This window comes from Opisthorchis viverrini (genome assembly GCF_000715545.1).
Source record: "Opisthorchis viverrini unplaced genomic scaffold opera_v5_162, whole genome shotgun sequence".
Lineage (NCBI taxonomy): Eukaryota > Metazoa > Platyhelminthes > Trematoda > Opisthorchiida > Opisthorchiidae > Opisthorchis > Opisthorchis viverrini.
This window is the reverse complement of record NW_008751818.1, coordinates 1004493-1018134: the sequence shown is the minus strand read 5'-3', so window position 1 is coordinate 1018134 and position 13642 is coordinate 1004493. Positions and strand designations below refer to the sequence as shown.

The 13642-nt window shown below is 42.9% G+C and overlaps 2 protein-coding genes across 2 annotated transcripts in view; both read left to right on the top strand.

Moving 5' to 3' along the window:
• T265_07216 (hypothetical protein) overlaps positions 1–3187 on the top strand; it is a gene marked incomplete at both ends in the record, with an annotated part of 67874 nt that extends 64687 nt beyond the window's left edge. Inside the window, one exon of the mRNA XM_009172672.1 lies at positions 1301–3187. Within this exon, the coding sequence (XP_009170936.1) occupies positions 1301–1363 (63 nt within the window). The remainder of the gene's footprint in view (positions 1–1300) is intronic.
• A 2113-nt stretch (positions 3188–5300) lies between these two features.
• Positions 5301–9697, top strand: T265_14232 (hypothetical protein; the record flags this gene model as incomplete). Its single annotated transcript, XM_009172685.1, has 3 exons — positions 5301–5449; positions 9069–9263; positions 9403–9697. Coding segments are annotated over 3 exons (639 nt in total), but the record flags the coding sequence as incomplete, so codon positions are not given.
• Between the last annotated feature and the right edge of the window lie 3945 nt (positions 9698–13642).

Sequence of the window (13642 nt, the reverse complement as noted above, 5' to 3'; positions counted from 1 at the left end):
GATGCCTTTATTAAGCGGACTGCCGAAATGTGTGGTTGGTGAAAAAGCACCCATAGCGGGCTTGAGCTGTTTCACAGGTCAATATTTACTAACCTACTGATTGTTATCCAAACTGTGGCCTAGTTTAAATTTGGTGCATTTTTCTTCAAAGTCTTATTCTGACAGTTATAGATGGGATTGTCATCCAAAGACTCCTCTGTGATTATCATATCTTGTACGTGAATGAAACACATTCCACTATTAGAGACCATACTCTTTATGGAGACTTTTCTGCGATAGAAATGTTCAGATTCACTAAAGTTGTAGATCTGGTTGTAGATCTGGTGGCTGTTGATCTGTTCACCAAGCTTGACAACTTGCTTGCAGACGTTTTGTTACCAATCGTGACGGCACTAGTGAGACAGCACCGATCAGCCATTGATGATGTCTACAGGAATGGTAATGAAACGTCTGCGAGCGAATTGCCAATCTCGGAGAACAGATCAAAAGCCACCTAATCTACTGCCGGTTAACGCACCCATGCTACCAATATTGCTATCTATTTAGGCAGTTACCGTCCTCTCGTCTCCTTATCGTAAAGAAATACAACTTGTGAGGTCCATGCTCTTAACCGTCTTTTTACTGATGTACCCTAAAGTTTACGGAAAATTTATATCCTAGTTGTGGAACACAAATAACTGTTCCCCATACCTTGAGGTATGTTTACGGAATATTGATAGCTCCGGTGGGTTTTATTTGATCTTTAAGCTTGAATATTGGATTGCAGACTCCTGTTTGTCGGTTGTTATCGTGCCGTTGGTTGTGGTGTCCCTCCATCGACGCTTGCGCTTCTATGGTTTATCGAAGGGTACCTGATAGCTGTACTGTGACTACAGTTAACTGACAGGTCTGACTGACCAATCACACTGCAGCTACAAGTATCCTTGGAAGAATTGCGTATACGCAACTGCCGGAATGAAAGCGCCACAAACTACTAGAGGGCCAGTGAAGTTGTCTCGATTGCCGATGAAATGTTTGGAGTCCAACCGCCAAATAACCAAAGACCAAACTGTCTTATGTACAAGCAGCATGACGGACACCAGCCTCATAGGGAGAGAGGCCAGAGAAAAACTTGGGTTAATCATACGAATGAGTGTTAAATATTTATAGAGTTTGTTTTTGTTCTTTCCATGCGCTCAGCGAAGACTATTAGTATTCGCTTATTCCAAATGTAAAAGAAGTCACTGAATTTCTTTTCAATCTGCTCACAATTTTAGATTGTATTCCGAGCTGTTCTAATCCATACCTTTTCATTTTTTAGGAAATCGGTTGCACCCCCTATAATGTGTTTGACAATATTGACATTTCCGACATCACTGCGTGACCTTTTCGAATAGAAGGAGCCATCAGACTTTCGGCCTCAAATGCAGCAGGATCATCCAACGCCGTTTCTTGGAGGCTCCTGTCTCTTTGACCAAAACATTTCAAAACAATATACATCAAGATTTTTCAAAGTATCGGCGGCCATCCTCTGCATCCTATCCAAGTTCCCCAACAATGTACATAAATGCCCTTTCTCAACCGGAAAGTTTTGTTCGAGAGCCCTGAAAAGCTATGTATTATGCACATTCATTGGATAAATACTTTGCTGGGCACTGTGGAAGGCCACCAAAATTCGTCGAAATCTTTTGATATTGGATTTATCCACCAGCTTCTAGCATGCCTTCCACATTATTCTCAAAATCTGTTCATGTAGACTGAAATCTGTTTGCATTAACTCTGAACTTTCTCAATACATGCGCAGCGCACTCCTCAGCTGACATAAAACACTCGCACGAACGCACAAAGATTCAACGTCTTTCACTTATCACTCCGTTTCGTAAAATTATAAAACTCGCTCTCTGGCGGCACAATCCGGATATCTACGCGCCCATCCTGTAACGTGTTATCTTTTCGAACTTCACTTTGCAGAGGATTTTTGAAAGTTTTTGAATGCTTTTCTTCATTTTCTATCCGTACATCCTCCTCGCTCCTGAACGATAAATAGAACACCGAAATAAAAAAGGTGCATATACAAAGCGCCAACTTTCACGTACCTAGCTGACACCCCATTCTAGTCGCCCTTGTCCCCTTCTCCTTGTGATTTTGATGGCGTGTTGTTTTGATGGCGAGATCCGTTCCGTGCGAAAAACACAAGTTGAGCAAGTTGGTTAAGATAAACGCATTTTTTGACGTTCAACATTGACTGCGGCTGACTTGGAGAAAAAGCACCACTGTGCTGACACCTTCGGATCGGCCTGCCTTAAAGGTGGCTCCACAAGACACCGTAAGAGGCTCCAGTGCCAAGAGGGGCCCCTTAATCTATATACTCAGGCTAGATCGACGAAAGCAAAAAGTCGCATGTCGGTCATGTGCACAACCTAGTTGTCGTAGCGTTCAACAGCTGCCAAACAGCCCACTCTAGAGGCCTCTTGATTTATGAGTGTGCTTGTGTAGGTGACCTTCCAAACAACTGTGCTGGATGCATGTGTTATCAGTTCTTCAGCACTGCTGCTACCGTCAAGGCCGATAGTAATGATATTAATAATAATAATGACCATGATGTGAGCTGGAAAGTCTTCACCATTTTGCTTTCTATGTCGTTGAGCTTTAATGTGCCTTGTATTTTCTCTTCTCATGCGTCCTTTCTGGCCCATGTGTCCACATCTTTTTCCTCGAAACTACCTACAGTTACTGTTATTATTACCAGTATTGTGACACAAGTACGTACAAACACATCGATCTCAACGTCCTTTTGTCTCAGATATTTAGCGGACGAATTTTCTCCCTGTCCTGTCCTCCTTTTTCATGGCCTCCAGCGTGGTCGATTCTGACACCCCTAGATTAGCCGAATCATTTTGTCCATTTCGCCGCATTGTGTTCGTAATTTCACTGATTTTGAAGTACCCGCTCCTTCATATTGTATTTGCAATCACGAAATGAAAGTAAAATAAATTGTTGAAGACGTTCATTGAGGTAAGCAAAAGACAAGTGGTCCAATATGCAGTCTTCTATGGTGTGTGCCAGCCTGAGCATACATAACTTAACACCCTATTTATGAGTTACCATTCTTTTTCAAACTGTGGAAAAAAGAAATCGTACAACTGTAACATCCTTTTGGTGCCTAGCTACAATGTCACGCGATGGAAACACGATTGCTGTGACAATACCAGGTTAAACAATCCAAGAGAGGAAAAGTCGAGCTGCAGAGGTCGGATTCGAACACCAACATTTATGCACATGTTTTCTGGCTGAATAATACTTCCCTCTCATCAAAGTCTGTTGTGGATAAGGCTGCTTTACATTGGACCATACGGTTGCAGAAATGTCCAGCCTTGGGGATTTTTAACTTTGCAATGGCGTAATTCTGCAGGTTTGTTTGCCTTTCATAATGAGAAGACATACAAATGGTTGTTCTTTCGTACGGCCTGGTGTTTCCCTGAGGACGGCATAAGGTACTGTGGTAGAATGAACTCCAAATGAGCCTGTCGTGAGGCGATACTTGTTTTCTGCCAGATTAATTACCTAAATGAATCTGAGAGAAACGGTAAAACCTACGCGGTATGACGTGGTAAAGATGGAGCGGTCTGAAGCATTTGATGGTCGTCTGAAGGCTTTCCCGAAAGTCTTTGGGTCTGATATGTGGTGATACACGAAGCTTTGATGGTAGATCAGTCACGTGAATACACTCATAACTTATGAAAACTTTCACTGGATAGATGAGAGGTACTTTCTTCCGATGCACCAAAATCTCTCTTGTTCACACACGCACATACGCCAGTTGTTCCTCACACACATGCACCCTGGTTATGACACTTCATTGCATAACCAATCCACTAGTCATAAAGCTTCAAAGAAATGTGGAGGTGCCTGCGAACCACGAATTGTTGAGTTGTACTGGGTGTCTCCTTTATTCAGACGCAGTATACGCACAAATACTGATTTCTTTTTTAAGCTGTTCTATCGTGGTTGCATGTTAGTAGACTCAGGACGGCTCTGTGAGCTCCAATACTAGCGAAAGATGAAAGGTCCAGGAACGGACCACACTTAACCTATTTGGCTTCTGATGAACTCAGCGGATCGCCTACCGGTAATAATAAAATTATCCGCTAGTTTTGATGACTAGTTAGCGTATATGAGTTAATAGTTCACAGGCAGATAAAATTGCAAACTACTACATGGTTGGAGTTTCTACTGTCAACTTTATCTCAATTCGAAAATTGTGTAGCTTTACGTAGCAACTGCAGTTTTCGAGCAGCAAGCTATGGAAAGTAACAGCCTAAGGTCCGATTATCTCTGAATGCTTACCAGGTACATCATCTAGGAAGAAGAAATAGTGCAATATCTTACTCCCAAACAAGCACCGCTGCTTATGTTTCTTGGTCACTCTCAAACCACGCGTTTTTGTTGTCAAAAAGTGGCTGATGTCCTTGAAATTTTGTACGAAAGATTCGGACGGAGAATGACGGCATAGAAGGACCACAAGCCGATGGTTAGGTTAGGGAATCATGCTTGGAACTGTCGACTTAAGGCTTGTGGAACCAATTGTTTTTTAGATGTGGAGGAATTGACCTCATTTATATTTTGCATATTGTACCGGCTGTTGCTCCACAGTAAATTACGAGCACTACTGTTTGACCACTTCTGTATTCGTCGGTTGTCTGCTTAGTAAAACATAAGGTAAACAGTCGTTGGTTCATAGAACAAAATGTTGGACTTTACAGGAGCCATGGCACTTCATTGATGTAGGAAAGCTTATCCCCCAGGTGTCATTTCATGAAAGGAAAGTCACAGAGTTTTCGTTCCTAATAACAGATATATCGGGAGCCCTCTAAATACCCCCTAATTTAAGACACTGTTTGCACAGAGTTTCGAAGCGAGGCCGGCATTAAACAAGACTACGAAAACTTAATTCTTCAGTCACAGTAGAGTAGTGCACGAATTTATCAGCTCTCGCCTCTAATGCTCAGCTATCTACCTCACCTACCCAAATCATCGATGAAAGAAACTGTGTCAGCTACAACCACTGTACGACGAGTACGCTGTTCTTACAGCTGACAATGATGATGATGATGCACCGCTACCCGGAAGGTAGCTTGTTCAAGTTTCGTGACTGTGACCAGTTCTCTCTTAGCTTTCAGTCATCCCCCATTCACGTGGTCACGCATACACTGGCTCTTCGGATGACCACTCAGATGAAAGCTTCACCCATCTTGTGAAATTATTCCTCCCCGGAGCTACTTATTGTCGCCGCCTCCGATCCTTCCTTAGATTGGTTTTTCATGGCATCAGCTCTGAACTTTGCACCACACCTAACACCGTATAACACCACACGTCCCTACACTCTTAAGATTAATCTGTCCGGCTTCTATAGTGTGCAACATTTCGACTTTTTCGGCGAGTCACAGACGCTTCGGTGGAATGTGCACCAGTAAGCGCATCCTTCTGTCATGGAGCAGTTCGGAGAAATCGGAGCTGGTATTCAGCTAGATACTGAAAATCAATGGTCGTGAATGGTTCGTTTTAGATTCGAAGCGGCATGTCTTGTGTTTTAAGTGAGCCGAATGAAACTAAGCTGGAAGACAAAAATCATAACCAACATTTGTTGTTTATTTGTTCGCCAACTGAACATAATGCCACCGTGTCGAAATGCCTTTTGGTCGATCACTAAAAGCTTATAGCTTGAAGCGGAGGGGAACATTTTGAAAGACCACTGAATCAAAAACTTGTTCGGTTAATCAGGGTTCCTTGAAAAGGAGGATACTAGGTAACAGGGCTTGTGATGAAAATGGTTTGCGGAGACCCACAGGTATTCGAGGTTGTCCTCTTGTCGAATGCCAACAGGTAGGGTCGAACTGTGGGAGAATACTGCTCAGAATACTTGGAAGTATTACTAATAACACCAACAAAACCCATCTCGAGGGATTCTGCCTCCGATCAAGCATCCACAAGTCGACAGTTTAGAGCTCCCTGTTTGCCCAACATTAGAAAGTTGCGTAGGGTAGCAGAATGCGCCAATCAACGCAGCAAACGTCAGTCAGTTCCATACGAGTGAAAATCTCACTACTTTTAGCCTTTATGCGGTTTGATTCATGTGACTAAAAACCCCTGTGTTTTGACTTCCGGGAACGTACCTAAGGCCAAACGCAAGAAATATAGACTGTTCTTTACAACCAGAGGCGAACAACCAGAAAGTGGCTTTTCGGCCCCCTGAGAAGAATTTCCTCATCATAAGCAATGGAAATGAGATAGCATTCTATACGTCACGCTGAAACATTTTGAAAGCTTGTGAACATAAATTTTGAGATGGAATATTCAGTGGTCTTTGGCCAAGTCTGTAGAAGCCCAAAGTCTAAATTTTGAGTCAATCATTGAAAGAATAGTATGTATATGTGCCACAGTGTAACATGCAGTCTGTGTGCATCTCGATTACCTGAGTACATCCATCGGAGACTTCAGTCACATTTGCCTTCCTCTGAGTACCAGTGGTCTCGTAAACTAAACTGGTCTACTGGTGAACACAACTTACAACACATTGCTCACTCTCGACAACCACCCTCAAAAATGAAATTAGACTGATCGACAAAATTTTATATTAGCGACCTCCGGTTTATATGATCACCCAACCTGCGATGTACGACAAGAGTGCCTGATATCTCACGTATACGATCAACCTAACAACGTAGTAATCGGGCGGTGATGTGGAGAAGTAGGATTAGGAATTATAGGAATTACTGGCTGTCATACCACTTTCCTGTCCATTCCCAGGTGCTGAAGGTATTACTGTTATTTACTTGATGAAGAGACACAAGGTGCTGGTTGTTTGAGCGCAAGCCTCGGGCTTGTTTGCCCCTGGCAGATGAGTAATTTAAAGGCAAACTGAGCCTGGTAATTTAGATCTCAGTCACAGGTGAAAACTGTTATTACTGTTGAATTTCCACCTAATGTCTTACACACGTGTGGCACCTAGGTTAACAGAGTATTCTACATTATTCAAACTCTCGACTCTGGGGTTCGCCTAGGCCCACTGAATTCAAGAAACCTGATAAGACTATGTCTTTTCTTCCAAGATTTCAACATGTAGATATTTTCTTTAGTGAAATTGTGTTCTGTAGTTTTCTGTTCTGTTACAATTTTCTTACAACCCTCTTGGAGAAGTTCGATTCTCGTGCAACTTCTGGTCCATTTCTGCTGCACGGCAAGATTCCCTCATTCGAAGAAGACTAGTGGTATCGTTATTTTTCTGTGAGCTGGTGCATACGGGGAGCTGAGGTCCATCTAACGTACCATTATTCCAGAGTTCCCAAATAGTGTGTGGAACATTCTTTTGAATACTGTCTTACATGAATGGTTAATATGATGTTGAAAAGGGTAACTGAATACCCTGACCTAGTTTCCGCAGGATCTTTTTCCCCGGGAATATTTGGTTCCGGTGATCGAGTTTCCGAAATACCGTGGCCTGTCTTCAGACAATACAAATTAGTCGCAGAGTTTCTGGCGGGTGGGGTGATGGCCCGGAGTTCCATTATGAAGAAGTTCTTTGCCTCCTTATCGTCGAAAATGTGAATATTGTCCACTGCACAGTGCGAGGTTTTTGATTCCGTGATTCAACCCTAGGGACATTTATCCCATGGTTTGCCCGTTTGATCATCCTGTCACCTGAAAAATAAACTAAAATTAGGTGCTCGAACAGCCTTAGCTTAACACTTCCTCTTCTTTGAAGCTTGAATGTTTTCCCTTTTGACTGTGTATGCCTACAGTTCCATAAATACAAGGACTATTGATATTCAGAAAAAACCCTCAGCTTGACCCTATTACCCAAGCGTGTTTTGAGGGAACATTCGGTCAGTGTGGTCGATCGCGCACTTGAAATCAATAAGAGCTATGATTGTAGGTTGCCCATAGGTAAACCGCTGTTCTGATAACTGACATATCATGTAATTGCGGTCCGAAAATTCTTTTCTGAAGTGACACTTTTTCGCCATTCTCCGACCACAGATTTGTATACCTGAGGTCAATCTGATATTTTTGTGGTGTCATTTTCTTAATGAGCGCTTTTTAAAAGAAAAGGGCATGATTATCGATTTACCCCAATTTATTCGGGTGAATTCATTTCCCTGTATCAAGGGAGAAGCGTAATCCATTTGTACAAGTTTGACATTACTCGACCATCATTGCGTGATGTAAGCTTGTAAGAATTTGTTGGATCATTAACCTGATAGCAGTCGAGTGTTCAAGTTCATTCGAGGGTCAAAAATCCAACTGAGCAAGACCAAACCTCAACTTGGATTGCTCCAACGGTTCTGCTCAACGTTATAGCTGGGGTTCGATCGATCCACGAGAAGGCATGTGAAACCGATCTGATCCGGCTGTGAATACCCTTCCATGGGTTCGAATTCACAAATCATTTCAGTCGTCCCAAGTTATGGATATTTCTTCATCTAGGTGACTACGGTTAGTCCGATGTATTAACAAGACAGCCATCTCGCAGACAGTACGAGTTTACGACTGAAGTTGTGATGAGGCTGGTTGCATGATCACATTGGCAGTCGCACTTAAAGCTTAGATGACTGTTTCAGAGAGGCCAGTTTTTTACCCACCCTGTTTCATGGTACCGAAAGTCATACCAGACGGATTAACCAAACTTTGGATGTGGAATTTTATTTGAACCTATCGAGGTGGACGTCTCAGTGTCATACCTATCTGGATACTTGCACCGCCATCCCACCGAGAATTTGTCTATTCCGCTCTTGACGTTTATCACACACCAGTTCCAAATTTATTCCAGCAGATTCCAGTTTCTGTTGAAAACTAAACTCCAGCCATGACACCAGGTTGTTGACACAGTCTTCAATTCACGCTTGCTCACTTGTAACTTCAACAGTGAAGCCAGTGGATACTTACCGTCCACATGTTGATAGCAGTATTATGCGTCGTCTGCACTTCATCACTGAATGACTATCCACTTTATGCTCTATAAATTCCCAGTAAGCCAATAAGATAATGCCCAATGGTAGTGTCCCAATATGAAGACTAAACTTCCATTCAAGTCAAAAGATTCGATCGGTCGATATGGAACACCAAATAAGCAATGGTGAAGCACGTCAAACGGCATTCGGAAGAAGTAAATCACGCTCGATAGATGAATTGATCACACTACATAGGTTGTGCTGGCTTGGCCATGTGCTCCGTAAGCCAGTCGATCGACTTTCTCGAAGGGACCATTTCGCACAACTGCGCAAAAGGTGAGCCAGGGGAGGTAAAACTGACCTGTCAACGGAAGTATGAAAGTCATTACCAGCAAACTCAGCTGCGTCGGTCATAGCCATCTTCCTGGATGTGGACCCTGAGACGAGACAAGTCAGTGGGTTGAGACATTGTCAGACATGGCTTAGTAGGGCCCTCAGTAGCGCTCGTGCATCCAAGCTATTACTTTCAATGCATAGCTCCCGTCCCAACCCAACCCCCCGCACTTAACAGTCCACTGACAGTGCTGTATTTACGCACCAACTTATCGGCTTCCGCCTACAATGCGTGGCTACTTACCGCACCTTCCCAACTCATTGGTGAACGAAACTGTGGCAGCTGCAACCACTGTACGACAAGTAGGTGGCTCTTACGGCTGATGATTATGATGATGATGATGACTATGGGTGGACGGAGAGACAACCATTATCTAGTGGGTTAGAGTGAGGGTGTAGTAGTTTTCGGTTATTTGTGCCTTCATACGTGGCGGAGAAGGTGAGCGACTGGAGATATCACAACTAGACACCACATTTAGTCCGAACCATGACTATACGCACCCGAGTTCGTATAGTACCCGGAAATTCAACATTTTGGGCGCCGGACGGATGTAACTGGTGCAAAAGCCCAACACCGCAGATATCGGTCATTTAAGGCCCGGAAAATTTGAGTAGTTGACGACACATCTTGGGTGTTGAGTCAGTATCTATGTTTTGGTCCCTAAAAGGATGACCAAGACACTACGAAACAAGATTCTATTCTATCTCAAAACTGACGTAAGAGATGTTACTAGTTTTACAAGTGCAGTTGATAGAATAGTCCATTGAGTTTCATGGGTACATGAACTGTCAGGAATTACTGAGGTACAAAACATCGTTGCATCCTTGCAATTTCTCGGCGTTACGACAGAATATCGTACTTGTCACAAGGGTTCGCCTATTTTTTGGCAAATTCAATGATAAGCATAGGGTTTTCAGCGCCATTCAGCACGTGATTTATTTAGAGAAAGCAGTGTATCCGGAATGATAGCCTACGCACAGTAAGCGGTCGGGTCCATCAGTTAGCCGACAAAATCAGTGACAGTTTCTACGCTTCCAGCATATACTCGGTCTGAATGGAGACAAAGCAGCATCGTAGTTCGTATCCGTTCACAATAATATCATGTGGTCAACTCTCTTAAAGCTGCTGACCATAAGTTCACATTTCTTATCTCCGCATACCCACCCACGGCCTCTTGCATGTGAGTTTCCAGTGACCCGAACACACTTTTACGGCACAAAATTTCAGGCGATTTCAGACCACGGTTACAAGGCTCAAAGATTTCTTCGCATAATATCACTCAGAACCTTTGTAATAGCCTTCGAATCTTATTGTGGATCCCGGTGCTCCTAGTCTGTTTAACACAGATTGGCTTCAGTTTTGGGAAAAGATAACCGAAAATTCACAAATCTTTTCATACCTTCGGCAGTCTACCTATTCTACCAAAAGCTGCAAGGAAACTCGCAGACCACATCAGAGACAGCTAGGTCATACAGCTTAGGTTAAAGTCCACGCAGACCGGTATCAGACGTAAATGGGCTGCAACATAATGATTCAGCTGTATCATTCTTTCAGTGCTTAGCTGCCATGCAACCAGAGTAAAGCACGAGGGTCAGTGTACTGCAAAGTTGCCCAAGTCTAGACAGGAGTAGTAATGCAGAGGTCACGTTCGAACAACGGACGATTAGGTCAGTAGGTTCGTGCCTTACTAATTGAGCCATCTTGAGCCAACTTCAGCACAGACGTGCCTTAAAGCCAGGGTGAACTTGTGTCTCAAGCCATTATTCACGTGGTCACTGATGACTTCAACGAATAAAAGTGTTCCCTGTTACCAGAATACTGCTCGGTCGTCATTGTCCTACTCTGTCTTGTATCTCAATTTGATAGGAATGTAAATTCCTTTTTTATTTGATACAATTCACATATCTAACGTCCATGACTCAAGACAGTAAAATAGATGTTAACATACCCCGTCATATGTCTCACACTATTCCCCATGAGATCGCAGAGGACTTCAATACAGACCTGTTTATTCTTAGATCAACTGCTTGGTCTCGTAGAAAGTTGTTCGAGCATTTAATAAAGCCAAACTGTCTAATCCATCCTGTCCAAGCAAGCAAATGAGGCTTATAAAATATCTAAGTGGATTATTTCACCCATCAGGTTGCGAGTATGCTTTTTATCTTGAAAAGTCCACTGCAAGTTATGAGTTTCCCGCGGGTAAATCATTACGCAGTTCTCTAATTGGCCGCAATGGGTCCGGAAACAGCTCCTCATTGTCAGGTTAGATGAAAGTGCAATTTACTGGGTGCATAATGACAGCATTAATGAAATGAAAAAGTATCACTTGGCCTTCATCATACAGCGTTAGTCGTGAAGTCTCTTAAAAACACTCCTATCTAAATAGCGTCTGTTACCGGTTTCCGATTGTGAACACTGGTTCATTAATGTCAGTTAAATTACGGAGCATACTTGCGCAAGCCCAGAATAAGACTCGAGGGCGCAGATGAGCCACTACCTGGAGACTAGGATCTCTAAAATCGATACGGAATTTTATCTTCATAAAGCAGAATATGAAACTGAATACAATAAAATCAGCTCATAGAAAACTGATACCCGGCGACAGAACATTTTCAACGGAAACTTCGAGGCTTACAGTGAGGATACAAACCAAAACCATCACAGGTTTGTCGTTACATACATCTCCTATAGGACCTACGATAGTGGTAATCCTTTTAAAAAAATACTGTTCAGAAGAGAACATTTTTTAGTGCAACACACCTTCTAGAGAAAAAACAACTGTCAGGACTACAGAGAATGGTAGAATTTCCGACTGAATAAGTTGATAATTTACCCGACATAAGGTAACGATAATAAGGAAAGGAACTTGACCTTTGAAATACAGTTTTAGGAATCAGTTGTCATGCAAGAGGAGATCGACTACACCGACTGCATCAGTGAGCTGTTTCAATGTGGTGTACTTCGAAGTGACTGGTAAAAGTAGTCGTCAAACAATCCCTACCTCTAAAAAGCTGGAATTAATCATGTAGATTCCAACATTTTACCTTCTCAGAACAACACAGGTCTTTATACAATGCGATGTTTTTTGCTCGTCTTTTGAAGCAAGATTTGGCATTCAACCACAGAGTGAAAACTGAAGGCACCTGTGCTTATGAAGCACTATTCATTTACCATATCAATTTGGTTTTCATTAAAGACTCATCTGAATCTCCGGTGTACCATATTCTTAAAAGGAATTTGCTACAAATGACACTCTCAAATGGCTTCCTTGGCGGTGAACTCCTCTTCAACAGGATCAGCCATTTTCTCTTTGGTTTGCCATGCTGCGGAATGTTTTAAAAATTGATCCTGATTTGCGGCTCATCTGGGTCCCTCCATTAGGGTGGGCTTTTGCCGTCCGAGGTAGTCTCGTTAGGAAACATTTTTGGTGTGGTCTGCCAAACCAGGACCAAGCCTGCGCCGCCCATTTTCGGATTTTCCTGCCAGTTCAGATGTAAGGAAAATGGACTTTCGTGTGGCTTACTTATTGTCCGATAAGGCTTATGCTAAAGTGCATATGGAGCAAACGAAATGCTCCTTCCGGATGAAACGAGACAGGAGGATGCAGCCGTAGCTGGCTAAACATGTGAAAATCCCAATACATGGTCGGTCACTCAACGATCCCTGAGATGCACCAGAGGCATTTGCTTTTCCAGCTTTAGCCAATAACCACCCGGTTCTGTACAAGAGTTGTCACGGAAAGTCAATTCTAGCTCTGTAAACTCAACCGTGCATCCAGCAGTTAATCGTTCAGTTGTAACATCTATTAGTTACATAGCTGTCATGTCACTCGAGGGAGTGAGATATTGTCAGGCTGTCCAAAACTAGACGGCGTAGTCAACGTATCGAGGTTTCGTTTGAACCACGGACCCTCCAGCAATTAAGCTCTCGCCTCAACCACTGAGCTATCTTGCGCAGTCGACAAGGCATTTCACAACTGAAAGAAATCCCACTCACTTTTGAAGGTTTGACCAACATATGCCGCAAATGGAACTATACGGTCGCTGCGGACAAGTGTTGCTGTGTTGAAACCTTTAGATATAACTAATTGTTCAGGGAATATTTGACACATAGATCATATTGGTTTGGATGTGTGGAACAGCTGAGTAAAAAAAAAGTCAGATAGACATTCAAACTGGAAGTATTTGTGGCAGAGTTCATAGCTGAAGAATATGAGGACCGCAATTTTCAAACGCTGAATGAAAAGCTTAACGAAGTAGTTAGTTGTATTTCTTCATCCTCGTAGACCAACCCAAGACGTTTGCTTACGCTGCAAGTAAGC